The sequence below is a fragment of the Antennarius striatus genome, chromosome 7, assembly GCF_040054535.1.
Source record: "Antennarius striatus isolate MH-2024 chromosome 7, ASM4005453v1, whole genome shotgun sequence".
In the NCBI taxonomy this organism is placed as follows: Eukaryota; Metazoa; Chordata; class Actinopteri; order Lophiiformes; family Antennariidae; genus Antennarius; species Antennarius striatus.
Window position 1 is genome coordinate 10,855,219 of NC_090782.1, and position 19,948 is coordinate 10,875,166.

General features: G+C 40.2%; 1 protein-coding gene across 2 annotated transcripts in view; it reads right to left on the reverse strand.

Annotated features, from left to right (window-relative positions):
* Nucleotides 1-14,755, reverse strand: part of cc2d2a (coiled-coil and C2 domain containing 2A) — a 64,216-nt gene extending 49,461 nt beyond the window's left edge. The window contains exons 1-31 of one of the 2 annotated variants that reach the window (XM_068318444.1): nt 12,933-14,755; nt 12,705-12,786; nt 12,411-12,464; nt 12,121-12,201; nt 11,879-12,023; nt 11,472-11,563; nt 11,231-11,332; nt 11,054-11,128; nt 10,788-10,979; nt 10,547-10,706; nt 10,332-10,468; nt 10,111-10,242; nt 7,877-8,086; nt 7,611-7,717; nt 7,361-7,501; nt 6,980-7,136; nt 6,447-6,727; nt 6,182-6,359; nt 5,845-5,998; nt 5,576-5,723; nt 5,020-5,158; nt 4,742-4,945; nt 4,543-4,635; nt 4,362-4,453; nt 3,701-3,715; nt 2,672-2,839; nt 2,508-2,565; nt 2,304-2,413; nt 1,829-1,925; nt 1,622-1,720; nt 1,361-1,537 (exon numbers count right to left, since the gene is read on the reverse strand). In XM_068318444.1, the coding sequence (XP_068174545.1) occupies nt 1,361-1,537; nt 1,622-1,720; nt 1,829-1,925; nt 2,304-2,413; nt 2,508-2,565; nt 2,672-2,839; nt 3,701-3,715; nt 4,362-4,453; nt 4,543-4,635; nt 4,742-4,945; nt 5,020-5,158; nt 5,576-5,723; nt 5,845-5,998; nt 6,182-6,359; nt 6,447-6,727; nt 6,980-7,136; nt 7,361-7,501; nt 7,611-7,717; nt 7,877-8,086; nt 10,111-10,242; nt 10,332-10,468; nt 10,547-10,706; nt 10,788-10,979; nt 11,054-11,128; nt 11,231-11,332; nt 11,472-11,563; nt 11,879-12,023; nt 12,121-12,201; nt 12,411-12,416 (3,750 nt within the window). In that variant the 5' untranslated portion in view covers nt 12,417-12,464; nt 12,705-12,786; nt 12,933-14,755. The remainder of the gene's footprint in view (nt 1-1,360; nt 1,538-1,621; nt 1,721-1,828; nt 1,926-2,303; nt 2,414-2,507; nt 2,566-2,671; nt 2,840-3,700; nt 3,716-4,361; nt 4,454-4,542; nt 4,636-4,741; nt 4,946-5,019; nt 5,159-5,575; nt 5,724-5,844; nt 5,999-6,181; nt 6,360-6,446; nt 6,728-6,979; nt 7,137-7,360; nt 7,502-7,610; nt 7,718-7,876; nt 8,087-10,110; nt 10,243-10,331; nt 10,469-10,546; nt 10,707-10,787; nt 10,980-11,053; nt 11,129-11,230; nt 11,333-11,471; nt 11,564-11,878; nt 12,024-12,120; nt 12,202-12,410; nt 12,465-12,704; nt 12,787-12,932) is intronic. The other variant, XM_068318445.1, reaches the window with a different exon arrangement.
* Between the last annotated feature and the right edge of the window lie 5,193 nt (nt 14,756-19,948).

The window sequence follows — 19,948 nt, forward strand, 5'->3', positions numbered from 1 at the left end:
TTGTGCAAGACAGCTGTTTGTAACACACTCAAACTGTATAGTCCTTCAACTTGCGCAATTTCTTGCTACGTAGATCTCAAATACAACCACTGCCGCTGCATCCAGTTAAAAATATCTGACTCAACATGTCCATGAAGGACTGAACGTGATGGAATGAGTATGAGACCTTTGCAGGTGACTCAGACGTTATATTAATTTCAGCATGTGTGTTGAGGGACATCTTCATGGTTTCTGTAGTGTAGTGGTCATCACGTTTGCCTAACACGCAAAAGGTCCCTTGTTCAAAACCAGGCAGAAACAAGTATTTCTGCCTCTAATCCTATAATCAAGAACCATCTGCAGTTGAGCAAGTTACTAGTTGTTTTTCGTAGTGTAGTGGTCATCACGTTTCCCTAAAACGGGAAAGTTCCCTTGTTCGAAACCAAACAGAAACAAGTCTTTTCTGCTTCATTTCCGATAATCAAGAACTGAAGAAATCTCTTGGATGAGAGACGAAACTTCTTCAAGAACTTTCTTAACGTCCAGTGGATTGACTCAACAGGTTTTGGATAACCATGACCTGGATGACTGAGAACCTACACAGACATCGATAATCAAGAACAATCTGCAGCTCAGCAAGATAGAAGTTGCCAGGTGTTTCTGTAGTGTAGTGGTCATCACATTTGCCTAATACAAAAAAGGTCCCTGGTTTGAAACCAGGCAGAAACAAATCTTTTCTGCGGCAGTTCTGATAATCAAGAACAATCTGAAGCTCAGCAAGATACAAGTTGCCAGTTGTTTCTGTAGTGTAGTGGTCATCATTATTGCCTAACACGCAAAAGTTCCCCTGATCGAGACTCGGCAGAACCAGTTTTTAATCAAGGACTCTGTGATACCAGCAATTTAAGAATGGCATTGGTGCAGAAAAAATTGCATAATTCCATTCGCAATTTAACACAGCGTGCAACATGAATGTCAGGACGACATAAACTCAGTTTTATAATCAAGGAATGTAATCTGAAAAGTCAAATCTCACTGTCTAAATATAACAGCTCACCCTTATAATTAGGACTGCAATTTGAAAAGTATTTACTCATGTCTCAGCTGCTTCTGACAATTACAATCCAAGGTATTTTTTTCACATTTCTGAAGCAGTAGACTGCATCACAACTGAGGAAGGTCTGAAATGCGTAACACTCGAGGAAATAATTAATCAGGTTTGTATTTTTAGACATAGGTTCCACGTCCGTAGCTGGTAAACAATGACTTGTGAACTGGGTAGGCTTTACTGTGTAAGATGAAATGTTCCTTTGTTTAGTTCACCATTGCAACATACATTATTTTTATAAATGACTCAAATTGAACACATCTGATAGAATACCTTTTCTCGAATGGAGTCTCCAGGCACCAAGTGGGGCTCGATGGTGATGTATAGTGTGAGAAATGTTCCCTCGCTCAGACTCCGGAAAGTATCATAGCCACCACTAGCGCCGTGGCTCCTATCTTTACTGTAACCAAGCAACACTGCTGGTGTATTCACCTTGAACGTGCCATCAATCTGCTCCACAGAAAAAAAACATGGCAGCGTTTAAGGAAGTCAGTATGCTAATCAGACTATAAACACATAATGACAATAACTCGCCTTGGACTGAGCGTAAATGGTGCTGAAAGGAATCTTGACAGAGCCCAACCAATGCTTCTCCAGCTGGGTGTGAATTGATTTCCCTTTGTCTTTGTCATTCTAAGGAGCAAAAGTTGTTCCATTATGATGCAATGAAGAAGTCAAGTAAGGCCTTCAGATGCTATACCTGCTAATAAGGTGACACAGCATGGAAGGTGTTTTACTCACCACTCCAGTTTCATGAACTACTTCATCAAATAAGTTAATGAACACTTCATCTCTGACTGACTGCAAGCTAGCAGTGCTGTAGTCACCATTTGGAGCACTACAAAGAGAAAAAAAAGAAGAAGCAAAAAGAGAATAATAATAAGAACAATGTTTAAGTGATTACTATACTGTGTATGGTGTCTATAATAGATTGTGTGTATGTAGGCAGGTGTACTTTGACTTGAGATTGGCCAAAAGCAGCACCCAGTGTCCATAAAACTCAATACAGAACATAACAATTCTAAAATATGGTGGAGAGTGTTTGAATTATATTAATATTTTTTTCCAGGATTTTAAAGTGTGTTTCCCCTTCCTCTGTCTTGGCCGGGCACTATTTTCAATCTCATTGAATACCTCTGATAAAAGCTTTCTCAGGTAGATAGAAATGTGTACAAAGAAAATCTGTGTCATGAAATTATGAATATCCAGTTGTCACCTGAATGGTAGGTGTAACTCCTCGTTCCACATGGGGTTTGGTCCATCAGCTGTACTTGTTTGAAACATGGTACGCTGGAAGGAAACCTCCACAAAGGGCCTCACTTGTACCTAAGTCACATCATTAAAAAACACTCAGATATATGAGTACCAAGTTGATGGATATTCACAGGAAGTGTATAAAGTACAGTTAAGGCTGGTATACCTGATTGATGAGCCAGTCCCTGTCCTGGATGGCAGTATGAGACGCCTGTCCTGATTTACTGTAATAAAATCCCAATAACACAAAGTAAAAAAAATGTATGTACTGTGACAGTTAAATGCATTCTAAATGAAGACTGAATGTGACAATGTGCATTTGACACTCACTTGCTCTGGGGTCTGCGGGTGGGGATGTTATAGGCCCGCATGATGTTTATCACTATTTTAATGTCTCCATCAGAGAGATTCTGAGCAGTCACCTTCTTTCTTTCCTTCTTCTGAGGTTTCAGCATTCGCTTGGGTTCTGCTATCTTAAAAATGTTTATTCCCAGAATCCTGATTGTAACAACAAATATCCATTATCATTTAATAAACAACATACAGGAAATGCAACTTGTTCATTACTTCAATCAAAGACGTGATATTTTCTGCGCTGTTTTTTTGCTATTAGTCAGTAAAATATATCAAATAACTTTTAATGGATTTGAATTATATTAAATTTAGATATGAACCTTTAAATGGAAAAGACAGTAATTCCATTTGGAGGCAGCTCTGGATCAAGGAGTGGGTCCAGAAAATGTTTTACAGCCTTGGCGAAGGTATGTACTCACCAAATGTGATTCTACCTGAAATTAATATTCTAATAGTAATAATGAACTAGATTTATTTCATGCTTTTCTGGACACTCAAAGCACTAACAATGGTTCCATTTTTCATTCACTCCTCATTTATACTTGAAATATCGAAAACAACTTATTTATTCATAGATTAAAAACATTTTTCATTCAAAGTATGGGGTAGGATTATTATCACCAACAGTACTGTACTCAGTCCCCTCAGGTATTTGCCTTTTCATGGCTTCATCACACTGCTTTAGTATGGTAAATGTGTGTTGTTATAATGATTATATTTCCAGCATCTGCAGCCCTATGGGGTGTCATCTGCTGGGGCATAACCTAACATGACAAGCTGAAAGGAAGTTTTACTTTTTTTTTCTAATTCTTGTAGGTTTACAGTAAAAAGCCTCATCTTAAGTTTTGAAAATATATGTAATATGTAATATGAGAAATGACTGCAAAATCCTGAAAGGACAGAATACTACACAAAGACTATTGTAACTACAGTACTGTACTGATACTCAGGGTTCAAACAAAATGAAAGAACATGGACACAGAGAAAGAAACTCTAAGCACATACCCTGGACCTGCACCACTGTGAAAAATTGAACAGAAAGGATTACAACACTGACTATCAATAATAATTCGAAAACACCTAAAACATGAGTGGCATTGACATGATTGTGCTCAAATTTGCCATTGAAAACTTAAATTAATTACTGATCATCTGTTATCACGTCCACATGTTGTAAAACTGGCGCTAAAATACTGTATTCAACAGTCCCAGAGGGGAGTATTACTCAGACAGGGGAAATTCCTTGTTGACTTCAAGATCAAACAGTCTAAAGCAGCAACAAGCCGACAAAAAGAGACTTACACCAGCCTGTGATTTATATAGGCTCTGTCACTTTCTCTGATTTGGCTCTTGACCCCACAATGCAAATGAATCCAAGTCATCCAACGTTTCTTTAATGACATGGCAGGAAGTGCAGACACTACTGGTGATTTTTTTAACTGATTTTGACAAAAAATAAAGCAATAAATAAACAGCTAAAGAACACTAAGCTTAGCCCAATGCATAAGTGATAAACCACAACATGAGAAGGATCACTCTTTATAATTGAGTGTAGCTTCTATTTTGTGGCTGAAGTATTTGACAGTAACATGAAAGAATGTTTGTGAAAGTTTACAGTTAAAAGTGAAATAGAATATTCAGTCAGAAGGAACTGAGGTGAGTTTACCCAATGCTTGGAATCTCCTCTTCTATCACCAAGTCAGACAGAATGTGATGATGTTCAGCAAGTATAAATCTGTTGATGACGGACTCTCGAATCTGTGGGGAAACGAGACCACACAATGCTTAGTGTTATTATGCTGCTAAAGATAAGTTTTACAAACATGTTTCAGATTAAAACTACTTACCTTCCGCAGGTATTTGGCTACTAAGGCTCGATGTGAATCCAAGTGTTCTTTAGTGTCTATCTTATCATCTTCTTTAAGTTGTTGCTCATATTCCTGAAATATTTTTTAATCCAAATAAATAAAATCACTTTCTCAAGAATTAATTCAATCACATTCTGCAATAGCAATAATATTCTGTAACATAGTTAAGAAATCTGACCTGTAAGACCTTATCAGCAATCTCCCTCTCCAGAGCGGGAATACACTTGTAATTACGAAATTCTGCAACTTCCTTGTTCCTGAGCTTGAGCAGACGGAACCTTTTGGATTTCTCCAACTCTTCATCAGTAACAAAGTTAAACTCCTCCTGTAGCTGTTCTAGACGGAAGAACTCTGGAGCTGTTACCTCTCCACTGCTGGCCACCTGATCAAAAAATAGTTTTTACTTTAACAATTCCAATCTCTGAAATTGCTTAGGTACTTATTTCTGATACTTACCTTCAGCAGCTGCATGATTGAGGCATTCTTTGGATCGTTGGGATCTAGTCGTGACTGTGTGGCCCACTCTCCAATTTTTTTCATGTCATATAATCCCGATGCTCCAATATATGTGACAGCATCAAGGTGACCCAAGCCACTAAAAACAGACAATAAGTGATCAAATCCTACCAATAAAACAATTTTCAGCCTAATTTTACTATGTAAAAGGCCATAAAGTAATGACTGCATATTCAAAACTAAAGATTATTTTAGTGCAAAGAGATGCGAAGAGAAGAATTTCTTTTTTGTCAGCAAATCTTTTGAAGGCATTACTAACGAGGACTGCTCAGAAACCTCTCCAGGGTTTACCATGACTTCCTTCACAACTTCCAGGTCTGAACAAGCTTCCAAACTGATACTGATTTATGCTGAAACCATCCACTGCTAACGTGGTGGGAAAACCCACGCCTGATTACAAACATTGTGTTTTGAAATAAAGCTAGCAGTGAGAGAAGTCATACAGAATAGTTAATATACATGTACTGAACCACTGGTGCTATCAAGAGATAATCACCTGTGTATGCCACCAGGGTGTTGAGACACAGGAGGGGCAAGTGGTATATCATCCACGCCAACTCCCCAAGAAACACAGCATGAGAGCTTCCCAGAGGTCAGCAATGTCTGCTTGTTGCTGCCATCAGCCTCAAAGGAGAGAGGCACATCTGACGGGGCACACAAAGGAAGTGAGACAGGAAGTGAATTACATCTATGTGTAAATGCTACCCTAGAATACGAACATATTTTGTTGGGCAGCATTGTTCTGGATAAAATAAAGATGTTTACCACTTCCAACACCCTCGTGATCAAACATCACTCGCTGGCTGCCACTAAACTCAAATTCCTCCAGGGGGGCATTTCCGGTTACAACCGTGGGTGCTGGTACGGGAACAAACACTTGAGCCAGAAGGGAGGATGACAAGCCGATCGTCTCAAAAACCTACACACACACACACACACACACACACGCACACACAGACACACACACACACACACGCACACACACACACACACACACACACACACACACGCACAGATATCACATTTACATATATTCATTTAATCTATCGAACAGGATGTGCAGATTGGACAAAGTGGCAGTATTAAGTTTTCTGTACTGTACCTGCAAATTGATGCTTTGAGGACAGTTAACTATTTTGAGACTGAAAATCTGTCCAAAGTGTACTCTGAAATCTGTGCTCAGGGGGCAGCTGTCTGTTCGAGAAACTTCTTTGTTATTGTACAGTATCTTGATGAAAAGAGAGTGCCTTGCAACATCATCTCTTCGAGCTGTTTCAGCCCTAAGACAAGAAGTAAGCCAATATCATGAAGCGTGTCTATAATACTCAGTTTTCTCAAATGGTATTGTTTCAAAAGATTGCTCATACCTTGGACAGTGTTCACTGAAGGTGATGCTTCCAGACGTAGTCAGCTCAGGGATCAAGATGGCCTCTCCTGGCCTCCTACGTATTGTGGAGGCTTTGTCTCTGACCTGCTGCTCTATGGAGTCAATGTCTGGCTTCTCTGGTGGCTCCGGCTTTGGGAAGTCATGCTCAACTTGTCCCCTTGACTCAATGGCCTCCTGGTCTTCACCTTCCTCTTCTGTGTTATCGTGGTCATGATCTGTCTTCTTCTTTTTTCTCTCCTTCTTCTTCTTCTTCTTGGCTTTCTGAATACAGAACGCAGAGCACATTATTGTGTTGTATTATAGAGAAATAAATACATGTTTTATTGCATGTATATTCACAAACAGCAAAAAGATGTTTTCATTCTAGACAATAGTCAAACTATGGGGACACTGTTTCCACATCACTTTAAACATACTTTGGTACTTTTATCCCGTACTTTATAGAGTGACAATATCAACATATTTGCCATTAAATAATCATATCCCATTTGTCAATCGAGCACAAGCAGGTACTTGTTTCCTTCTCCACTCCTTCCACTCCTCCAGCTGTTTTTTGTACTCAGCCAGCTTTCTCTGGTAATCTTCCTCGCTCTCTGCCTCCAATTCCACAACCTCTGCCAAGATCTCATCCTCATACTGTCGCTCATCTGCTGCCCTGTCCACATTCTCTCTACAGCAAAAATTAGAACACACATGCACACGCACACGCACACACACACACACACACACACATTATGGACAAAGTCGCATGAAATACACACATAATCCAGGAAGATTTATAAGCAAGTCTTTAGAGTAGTAGTATAAATGTATTTCTTCTGAATGTGCATAGCATTTTATTTTTGGAGCAGCACCAACAAATACACAGTACTAATATAGACATGAACCACTTACCTCCTCAGGTAGAGTTTGTAGGGTGTGTTGTTATATTTCTGAAAGTCTCTGAGGGCCTTGATCTCCTTCCACACTTTAACTAAGTTCTTCAGCAGAGTCCTGTCTTTCTCCTGCTCATTGTTTCGAAGCAGCCGAGTGTTCCTGTCACAGTCGGAGCAAAAACACGACAGCAGCATTGAACCTCTGATGCTGATAGGTATCTGTGTCTAAACTAGTACGATGTAGAAGTAACATAATCCGGTGGACTCACCTGATCTCTAGACTGTACTCAGATATTCTGTGCTGCATAGTTTGATTGAGGGTCTGCCTGCTGTGGGTCTCAAGCATATTTTGCAATGCCCTCCTCAATCCATTCAACTACAGCACACAGCATGGATGGATGGAATAAAAAAAGCCATCAATACACATGTGACTAATTTTGTACATAAAAAACATTCTTAAATATATCAAATAATGTAAGGAAACCCTCACAGAGAGGTCGTGACAGCTTTATTATGCGCATATGATGACTTTCACCTTGTCGGTAAGGTGTCCTGTAAGATTATTGTGCTGTCTGGTGAGGTATTGATCATACAGCTGAGCCAAACGGGCCCCCAGCACATGCTCACGACTGAAGAGGGGATGATGGGAGAAGATCAGCCCGGAGACATCAACATCAAGCTGGTAGTCACCCTCTGGATCCGTCGCACCAGCAAGATACAGATTTGCATGTTTGGATTTGAGCGCCTGTTGACACAGCAACATCATCCATCAGGAAATACCCTAGAAAGTAATGATCATAATGATATACACTCAAAGCATCTGGTTTACTGCCCTGTGTTGAAATAGGTTGGCAAGCTTAAACCATGAAATAGTTGGCAAGATTGATTGTACTACTGGGGTTTGCTGTAATGAAAAGTCATGCATGATAATGAGCGTGACATAAAATACCCAAGTGAGTACCATCACTTGGGTATCATAAATCCTGTTTTCTACATGGCTGCATTTGGCAGCTGCATCACCAGCATATAAAAATGACAAATGAGGAAACAAGTTCTTGATTTTACTGATGGATACACACTTGTTACCCACAATAAACCAGTGATCTATTTCTGAATAATGTGAATCTGGATAGCATACCGCTGTCATTTTTTTCAGGGGTTGACACATTTGCCATATACAATAATTGTACTTTGAGGTCAGTCACCACATCTGAGATGAATGAATTTTAGCATGAAAACCCAGATATTGGCTGTTTCCGATGAGGATATGTCACGTGACGTAGTCATAATGAAGTTATACACATAAAACAGATGAATGACTGCATGTAATTAAATAAAAATAAATATGTAATTCAAAGACAGAAAGTGAAGCAGAGTGAATCGAAATTTGTTGCTGGGCACAAATAGAATGTTGGTTTACTTATTTGGGGGGGGCTCTCAAATAAAGCAGCATGGCTTAATAGAGCTCGAGTTACTTGTGGTTTCCATACAGTCATCTACACGGGGGCTCCATCCCTCCACGCCCTCGTCTTCCTCAGTCGATTGTTCCACATTAGAGGTCAACGCAGTGGACCTTCCTATTACCAGATTACATTGTTGCTTTGGCGCAGCATCTGCCCTTCCTGATACAACCCTCCCCATTTGTCAGGGCTTGGAACAGGCACCAGTAGGACCCTGGCTTGTGAACCCCGTGGCTGGGTACTCAGTACATCCATATTTGATGAAAAACAGTAAATTTTGGAGGAATGTTGAAAAATGATTACTTTTGCAATGTGAAGTTAAACAATGACTGAATGTGCCCCTCTATACAGATCCAAAACAAAATATAATGGTGTCTTTACCAATCTACACCCTATCCCTCCTCAAATTAATTTTAGAAATAGTTGCATAAATATGGAATGTGCTATTGCTCAATGATGAAAAAAAAAATCTAGAACCATTCTTTTTCTGAATCTGAAAACAAAAGAAAAAAGGTCTGGTCTAGCACTTCCACTGAGAGTGGAAATCTGTCTCGTAGTCAGCATAATCCTCAACCAACCAACCAACCAACACCAATAATTGGACATGAGTGAGCCCACAATCTTTTTGGCAGAAGCAGGAAAAACGTAGGATCAAGCATTTATTATTTTTAATGGAATATTATTTTTATCAGTCCATCACAAAGAAGACATAGTTTTTATTATGTAGCGACCACCTGCCTCAAATTAACCAGAAACTACTTTATGTATTCTTCATGGCTTGTCCTAGACCTGACTGGTGATGAGTTGTGGGAATAGAACTAAACCTGGCGCTGCCTGCTTTTTAAAATGTATTTACTTTTTAAAAAGATCCCATTTCAGGTAGGTCAAAGTGTCTATTGGAATTTTCTGACACACTACATGAGGCTTATTTTATTTTTTCTTGTCTCTGCTAAAAGCAGACATTAAGTGTTAACACCCATAAAAAGCTTAGTATCAATTTCAATTGCAGCTCATCTTCAGAAGATAACTCCAAATCACTCATTAAGGTCATCTGTAGTTTTAATAGAGCCATACACAGATTGTAGAGTTGATTTTTCACCCCCCACCTCTGCCAACAACAAACACATCCTTGTTTCTTTGTACCAAAAGAAACGCTGCCCTTTTGCTTTCGTCGAAATGGCAAAGAGGTGAGAAAGCTCTCCAATGCGAGTCAACCACAGCACTGTTAATGTATGAATGTGCATGGTGCCTCAGATGCGGTAAATGAATGGAATGATTGAAGTCTGAGCCACAGTGGGCGTGTGCTGACCTTCCTGTAGACAGTCTGCAGTGCAGGGTCCAGTTCATCCTCCATATGGAAGAGAGGGTGCCTGGTGGATGATTCTTTTATGGGGTCAGGCAGAGCCATGATCCTGCCATCATCTCCAAACCATTTCCTTCCCTTAATAATTAATTCAAATAAATGATTTATCATCATGGAATTTCTGTTTAAGTCAGCAGCAGGGACTCTGTTGAACAAATTGACATTACCTCCTCCACTCTCAAAAAGCGGTTCTCCAGAAGGTTCTCGTTGGTGAGTGATACAGGGGGTCTCTCCCCAACATACAGACCCTCGTCCTCCAGATAGCGAGGCTTCACATTTTCAGGCAGTTTCAGGGAGGTTGGAACTGTGACAATGAATTCATACATGACAGTCATTCAAAGTTATGCAGATCCGTAAGGGACTGTTGGAAATCGCACAATACCTGTTCGAACACTTGGAATGAATAGAAGCTGACTTTCTTGCTCAATACATTTTCTGTACCCTGGGTACTCTGCTCTCCTCAGCTCCAGGAAGTCCTTCGATGTCTGTTCACTGATAAAAAAGTCTTCGTCTTCACCTAGCAATAACGGGGCATCGCCTCCCTGTGACATGATAATAAATGTGAGGTACTGTGTGCGTAAATACAGACCGTTACACACACAGGTCATTTTTCATCTCTTAACCTGCTCGTCACCATCTTGATTATCTTCATCTACTTGAGAATCTTCCTGCTCCCCATCTCTGTTCTCCATGGATGCTCTTCTCTTTTCTTGTCTTTTCCTGCTAACCTTCTCAATCTCATCCTCAGGATCTGGCTCAAAGTTAAATGTAAAGAAATCGTATGCCTCCTCAGCAGTCGGTAGGTCTTTAGCTACCTGCAAAAAATAAAGATAAATACAATACATATTGTTTGTGCTTAAAATTAGAGCAATGTTGTATCCAGACTTACTTTTCTTGCTGCTCGTTGGAATTTGTCCCTGAGAGCAAGAGAGTCGTCATGTTCTCCAGATCTGTCCTGATCAACCTGTAAAATACTAGGAGTTAAACCTACACTGCTGAGATGGGTTTCATATATATATTTATAGCTGGAGGACAATTTGCAGGCACAAATGGGTTAGATGCTCACCTCTCCATCAAACCGTGTTACAGTGCCTCGGTCTCTGAGAGCTTGTAGACGACTCTTTGGCTCTTGAGAGTCCTCCTTCTTTTGATGCCTGTCAGCTTTAGCCTGGAAAACAGAGGACCATATTTCAATTCAGATTTCAAGCATAACTGTACATAACCGGTGATTTTGGAATGTGATATTTCATATTCTTTCTTTCATAATCTCAGTCAAACATGTCATAATTGGTGCAAAAAAAGTTTACTCTGGCTGCTGTCAGTCTTTCTGCCAAACGTCGTTTCACATAGTTGTCAAAGTCTGGTGTGTCAGAAGTGAGCTGAACAGATGAGGAGTGACCTGGAGGACAAATACATAATATTCCTGTAATCACTGTTTTGATTCTAAATATTTGCAGGGAAACCTTTCTCACATTCTGTTTTGTGGACACATAATTTAAAAATTAAAATGCAATCATTTTTACAGCTGTATACTTCATGAAAATTTTTTAGATCGCTAATTCCAATCAAATAAAAAACCCAAAAACATTCTTGTACGCTGCAAAGGATCAGACAGGGAGTTTTCCTTGTTTTTTACTATCTTATCCTGCCCAACAGCAACACCTTAGAAGCCTTGACAGAGAGAAACAAGTGTGAAGAAACCATGGACATTAACCTCTCAGAGAAGCAATTGGGGGTCTTGACGAGACCACAGGATCAGTTTTCCTCTCAGCTGATCTTTCATCCTTCCTGCGGCATTGAAAGGTGGAGAGCTCCACGCCATCATCTTGGGACTCCTGGGCTAAAGATCGTTCAAGAACCTGACAGATGCCAAGAGATGGAACAGTTATGTATATGTAAATATCCAATTAAAGCTGTCAAATGGGCACTACGACGGAAATGTATTAATGAAATTACTTTTTTCTTTCGGCTCTGTCTCTGTGCCTTCAGTGTGCGTTTCAGCCTTTCTCCAGGATCTTCATCACTACTTTGTGTTTCCTTGTGCAACAAAAACATCCAGTTAAACCAAACGGCATCAGCAGTACTTAATGTGCAAACTGGACATCTATCCATGCTGCTATCACAGCACGTAAACACACACACACACACACACACACACACACACACACAGTTGTTACAAATGGGAGTGGGAAAGAGCGGCTGGTCAGCAAGCAGCACAAGTAGTCTGTTAACAAACACACACCAACCTCCATTGTAGCTTGTAGCTTCCCCTTACTCAATTTTGTCGATGGAACCAGAGCCTGTCGAGTATAATTAAATTTTATTTTATTTTTTTTAATTAGTTACATTTTCTAAAGTGTTAGTGGCTCCTTTTCGTGTCTGTGTGTTTCTGACTGAGGCTGGAATGAGCCACCCCTCTAAAAATCATGTTGGGTCCTGTCAACAAGGCTTTCATTAAGTTAGTCTGGTGAAAGACAGTCCACAGGAACAACACATTTGTAAAAATGCAATAACAGTCATTCAAGACTGAACAACTTTACCTCGATGTCATCCTCGTGTTTATTTTTTGCTAAAGTTTCCCGCAAAGCACGTTGTTTCCTTCGCAGTTTACCTTGAATGTCACTAAGGGGAAAAAAACAGGTACAATGTTATTTAGCTTTGGTTAGCTGAACTAGCTAAAGGGAGCGTTTTAGAGATGTCCTGATAGCCACTCAAGCAATGTTTAAATAACTGATAACATAAAGCAATAAATAAACAACTAAAGTTACCTTGAGGAGGCCAGGGTGGCGGTATTATTTTTATTTATAGCAACTTAAAATAATTCTGGAGGAAAAAGCGTGAGAGTGCCCACTATTGTCGTGATCTAAGATTAATTATAGAAAGCGAACCCATTACAGTATAAGAATCCCGACGCTCATTTCACTTATAAATAGAATTGTAGTTTTTTTTCTCTCATTCTTCCTTTACGTCGTAAATGAGCGCCGTTATCGCTGCCTGGTAACGAGGTAAACTACTTCTCAACCAAACTTGAAAATAAGCATCATCCAAACCGAGCGGCAGCTTAAGAAGACTATTGGCCCAACTTACTATCAATCAAAAGCTTTTCCACGAATGAATCCACCCACTACGGAGTCCGAGAAGGCACTTCGTCTCAATACCAACACGACTTTTTCCGTGTACAATATTTTTTGTTTTTGACATTTCTGGAAACGTTACAGCTGACCTCTTAAGTCATTTAGCGTTATTATTCATCCAACTTCCACTCCAAGCAAATAAATCACAAGGCAGATAAAGTTTATTAAATTCATTCATGTTCATTAACCGCTTCTTCCGCTGTTGCGCAGCCCCCACAGCCCCCTCCATAAACCCTTCAGCCATTAGTTTTTGATGTAAGAAATGTAAAAGTTGTCGCTCTGTGTCGTAGCTGTTTATTCTTCATCCGTCGCTATGGAGACAGTTGTGCTCGACTGAGGCGGGGGACACTCCGAGCACAACGCCAGTGCACTGTGGAGCCACATCAAAGACAAACAAGAACCAAGGCAGAGATTGCAATATCCCACGAAGGGTAGGTCAGGGTACCCTGAAAGTAGTACCTGACAAGTGCATAGCTTCGACCTTTCAGGGTAGGTCATAGCTATGCACTAGCTTTGACCACAGATCAAAGCTAGTGCATTGGTAGATCAAATCACTAGCTTTGATCTAAGGTCTTACACTGGCCTTCTCCTTCGTCTTTCTATCTTATCCGGTTTCTGCGTACAAAAGTTGAAATTTGACCTTGACCTACTTTTCTCAAGTATCATCTCATTTTTATCCCTTTTGCCGCCCAAGTAATGTGCTTTTTGTTTCATCTTTCTATCTGCAACGGTTGCAAAGATATTTGGTGGACTAACAAACAAACGAACGGATGAACACTGACAATTAGAATACATCACCGCTTTGAAGCGGTGATGTATTCATTCATCCATCTTCAATACCCGCTTATTCTGTCGCAGGTTGTAGGGTTGCTGGAGCCTATCCCAGCAGATTTGGGGCGTGAGGCAGAGTACACTCTGGGCACAACGACAGTGCACTGTGGAACGATCAGTTCACCTAAGGTATGTTTTTGGAGGTAGAACGAAGCCGGAGAACCTGTAGAGAACATAGATCTATGGACCTAACATCTATAAGATATTAATACAGGCAGACAAGAGTGTGAACGTACCATTGGACAAATGCGAATCAGACCTTTCAATCTCTACTGATAGCAATTTCTGGACCCAAATCTGCAAAAAGATTTTTTGGCATTTTTGATCTCATGACCTATGTACCTACTGATAGCCAGACTGACTTAGTCTCTTTTGATGTCACCTTGTGCTGTCTCCTTTGTTTGCTGTCCTTGTGCTATGATCTATGGTTCTTTGTTGTCATACAATTCTCACTTTGATCTACGGCCTTTGTTACAGGCGTAAAAACTAATTTACTTACGGAGGGCACTATTATAATATATGAATTTATTTTGAACTATCGTCTGTCTTTTAACATTTGAAAAAAAATAGGTTTGACAGTATCATAACATACCTGGTAAAATATAACAGTAATAATTCATGTTCCATGAGTTCTATGCATAGTCTTCTGCCAGTGCATCTAAATAGTTTGTATCTGCATAGAGAAGAAAGCCAGAAAACAAGCTGTCAGTCCAGCCTGGATCAGCAAATAAACCATTCTGGTCGGCGTAGAAGATCTCCAGCCACACCTCATCTTCTGGGTCCAGGTACATGACAGTGGACCCAGATGCCACGTCATGATTTCCTGTGTTTGCGTCAAAGGTTTTGATGCGATACTGACCATTCTGCACCAGACCAATAGCCAGGTGTTTGTTGGCCAATGTAATGTCATAGGAGAAATAATAAACACCTGGGTAGGCACAGATGAACTTGCCCGTTAGTGGGTTGTAGTGTCCACCCTCATTAAATAAGACCTTGTTGAACTTGATGGGTGTGTACTCTGTAGGGTAACTGTTGGTGATTCCCACGGAGAAGGCAGATTTGGGTAGTAAGCCGCCACACTTGCAGGTTCCTTCAATGCCACGTGGCCCTCTTTGCCCCTTTTCTCCTCTCTCCCCATCACGGCCTGTAGGGCCATTTAGGCCCCGATCTCCATTTTCTCCTTTAGGGCCTTGTTTCCCTGTGAGGCCACGGTCGCCACGACTTCCAATCTTACCAGTTGGCCCAACTTTGCCCTTTATCCCTGAAACAGAAAAAATTCCTGGTGGGATCTTTTCTACACAGTTGATGATATCATATTGCATAACGAATTTTTTTTTTTTGTCAGTTATGTGCCCGTGTGAATCAGTATCTTGTACACTCCTTGAACCTAAAGTAATAGTCCATAGAAAGACTAACCACACCCAGTTCCATGTTTTAAGTCACTCTTGGAGCACATCCACCTCGACATTTAAACAATACAGTTTTGACTATAATTATCCAAACAATCTTTAATGCAGTTCACTTTGTCCACAGATCAAATATCCCGTATCAAGGGATCACTTTGAATCACAGATTACTGAGTATGTTTGCACAAGAGATGAAGAAAACTATGAATACATGGTTTTATGTCCAGATGAAGGTGCCTGTCTGAATTTTTATTTCCACTCTTAATAGAAAACAGTGGTGAACACCATTTATTGATCAATAACATATTTATTCAGACTGCATAGACTTGATGGTCTAAGTTTAGAAGATCAACTGGACGACACAAACAGATGCAGTCTTTCTAAAGAGTGGGGAATATTTGGCCTTAGAAAAACATATTTGTTGACTGAAAAGGAAATGAGTGTGACACGGATGGGGAATGAACGCTCCCAATTGCTTTCATAGTAATTATCTTGACCACAGGGCCACCCTACTTAAAGCTCTACACAGACATCTAAACATGTCTGTGTAGGTTCTCAGTCATCCAGGTTGCGGTACAACAAGAAGAGCAAAAAAGGAAAAAAAGAGTCAACTGCACTTTTTTTTAATGTTGGTTGAAGTTGTTTCACTTCTCATCTAAAAGGCTTCTTCAGCTCTGAAGAACTGAAGAAAGAATTATTTTTTTGCTGTGAACTTTAATTATAAATGGTCTTCTATTTGTTTACTGTTGACTCTTTGAAAAATTTGTTCTAGAAGGTGAAGTGCTCTTCTTCCAGTCCACTGTGATCATGTTGCTTTCTTTCCACAATACCTAAACATCTTTGAGCCTGGAGTGGGCACTTTCCTCAACATCTCCTGCAAAACGTGTCTAACACTTCATTTCACAACTATGCCAAAAATGCGAATGTATTTTTTCTGAGGAACTTATCAGTTCCCTGCACCAGCTGTCGAGTGATTAAATCGTAACTATGACTCTGGGCCAGGTTTTTTTTTTCATAGACTCATAGTTATTCATCTGCATACATAAATCGATGCTGTATCTTGGTTTTTCAAAATATACCTGGGTCTCCCTTTTCTCCCTTTTCACCCTTCCTGCCATCTCTGCCATCTCTTCCTGGAATACCCACATTCCCATATGCTCCTGAAGGCCCGTTGGGACCAGGTTTTCCAGGTGGGCCCGGTGACCCGGGGACACTGCAGATCAGACGTGGTCCACCCTTCAGTTTGGCCTCAAGCAGCTGTCCAAAGACACAGTGGCATAGGCAGACTACTCCCATCAATGTCCACACCTTCAAATCTGTAAATAAAATGCATACATTGTTTTTAGGGACATCTGGAATGTGTTTTGAAATTATATTTAAGTTTAAAAAAACCTTATAAGTAGTGTTATGTTTGCAAAGAACAGAGAAAAGAGGACACAGTAATGTAATTGTGCATGCTATGATGCCAGAATCTTCTACAAGTTCTGACCAGAAATGGGAAGCTGTAATCAGTTGTAACATCACAATAAACCACTTACAGACATACTATCAAGGGTGGAGACAGAACAAAAGCATATTAGTGAATCTAATAGCTGATCAAAAACACCATGAGGCCAGCTGTGACTCTCATGATGAGAAGCAAAATGCTGCTTGACCCTGACTCACACACGGATGTTCTCATTCACCACAGAATCGCATGTGAGATCCCAAACAAAAGCTTTGTCTCCGTTCCAAGATTTCAGCCCTGCCAAAACATTCCCAACTTATGACATAATACTCAGCGCATATTCTGTCAAGGGAACCTAATTATGAAGCAATGGCATTGGAGCTGACAGAAACATTTACACTTCCAAAAGAGAACACAGTGTCTGTCTGGTGTGCTTAAATGTATTTCACAAACAGAATTAGCTCTAAAACAGGAACATTAATGAGAGTCTAAGAGTGCAAAATAATAGACCGAACACTTAAATCCTCTCTGGCAACCTTTCAGCTATTTCAAACATTCCATAATAGAAAGATGTGTGGAAGTTCCCCAACAGAATGATTTCTTCTACAGGACAATCTTCACAGGATTTGAGCACAAAAGCCTGACATTAACATTGTGGCTTCATGAATACATACTGTACATCTGTTCTTTGTCCAGGTGGGTGTGAGAAGAGAAGTTTTGCATTTGGCCTAGAGGTCTGATCAGCGGAGGCGTTGGAAAATGTGTGTTGGGTTTACATAAATACCTCATACCACTGCTCATTAATAAAATTAGTGCACTTTATAACACTACTGTACATTTTTTCTTGTTTCGTAATGAGAAAAACAGGAAGTCTTCAAGTACACACATTAATTTTGAGGTCACAATCACTGTGAAGTCCTGGATGCTCCTCTGCAGCAAATTCAACATTCATAAGATTTTAAAACATAACATGCATGTCATGCATGTGGACATGCATTAAATGCTCACAAAAAAATCCTCTTGTATAAACAATTACATTACTCTACTATTTTTTTGAAAGAAAGAGAAAAACAGTTGATTTTGACCATGGTGTGTTTTAAATAGCTGCATTGCAAAAACTAGAAACTGCATTTAAACTCAGGGTTCCTGTTCTATCATTTCCCTGGGAAAGAACAACCGGTGGAGCGTCATCATTGACAGGTTGTTTGGATAACCTTTACTGGAAATGTCTGTGTTCACTGCCGGCCAACGAAAGTCTTTTGATAGTAATCTAAGTGTTTGTAATTTATGTCAGACAATGACAGAGCTGGAGTCTATTCCAGCAGGTCCTGGTCAGTTTACCCTATATGTGCGTGTGTGCATGTGTGCGTGCATGTGCGTGTGTATGTGTGTGTGTGTGTGTGTGTGTGTGTGTGTGTGTGTGTGTGTGTGTGTGTATACATACATACACATACATATGCTTATTCAAACAGAAACATAGACTCACAAAACTGATCAAATTCTATTGAATTTCTTAAAGACAGTACTTCTCTCATTCTTGTTAACAGTGAATAAAGCATGTTCTGTATAGGCAGTGCAGACAAGGGTGTGTGTGTGTGTGTGTGTGTGTGTGTGTGTGTGTGTGTGTGTGTGTGTGTGTGTGTGTGTGTGTGTGTGTGTGTGTGTGTGTGTGTGTGTGTGTGTGTGTGTGTGTGTGTGTGTGTGTGTGTGTGAGAGAGAGAGAGAGAGAGAGAGAGAGAGAGAGAGAGAGAGAGAGAGAGAGAGAGAGAGAGAGAGAGAGAGAGAGAGAGAGAGAGAGAGAGAGACCAGTGTTCTTACCCCTCGGTTGGCAGCTGTTCATCTCCAAACCTAAAATAAAATTCCCACCGTTCAGTGTGTCCGTCCTATCTGCTAGGATTCCAGCCCCTCTTACCCTTGGATGCCTCAGTTAACATCTTATTCATCTTTTTCCTGCAGTGCTCTCACACATCTGCACGCAGTTCTCAGCTGCTTCGTCGCTGACAGCGTCTTCTAGCGAGACAACCAGCACCCTGGACGCAATCCATCCAACCCTTTCTCCTCTCTTTTCCCCTCCCCTCATCCACTTCCTTCTTTGTGCCTCATAAACGTCCCAGGGCAAGCAACTATCATTCAAAGAAGAACAGAATGTGTCCTCAGAATCATCTCCATTATCTCATGCATGAAGATTCCTTGTATGTAAGGCACCAGTGTTGAACTGGGAAACTTGTTTACTGCTGAAAACGGCTCTTGTTCCATATCTTGTTCCAAGTCATTTGTGCCATGTTGACCTCAGTGCTGATGTCACTTGTATTCCTGATTCCCACCTCTAGATGGGGGTGTGGAGTGGACTTTATTTTTTCTTCCATTGGAGAAGGATAGAAAGACCAGTCACAAGATTAAAAAACAAACAGTCATTATCTATGACTTTCATGCTGATGGAAAGTATATATACACACACACACACACACACACACACACACACACACACACACACACACACACACACACACACACACACACACACACACACACACACACACACACACACACACACACACACACACACATATATATAGTACAGTATTTGAATACAGCAAAGGAAAGTGTTGTACCCACTTAATAGACATGAAAACAAACACAAGAGTGTCAAGCAATGTTGAATAATCTGAAGTTCACAGAAACAAAATGAAAACACATCTTTAATCTCAGGGCAAACTCATTGCAACTATTATTACTATATCAGGCTTCAGGCTTTATTGATATTTATATAAATGTTTGGTGGAAGAAGTACTCATAACCTTTACATAAGTAACAGACAGTAATAAAGTAAGATAATCACTGATTCTCTCTGTTGTAGCAGACTGAGTTTTTGCTACTTCAACAAATCAGTTTTGGAGGTAAATGTGTCAGGAGGAACATTTCACAAAGAATCTTATTCATCTTTGATCTTTAGCCTCCTAGCAGTG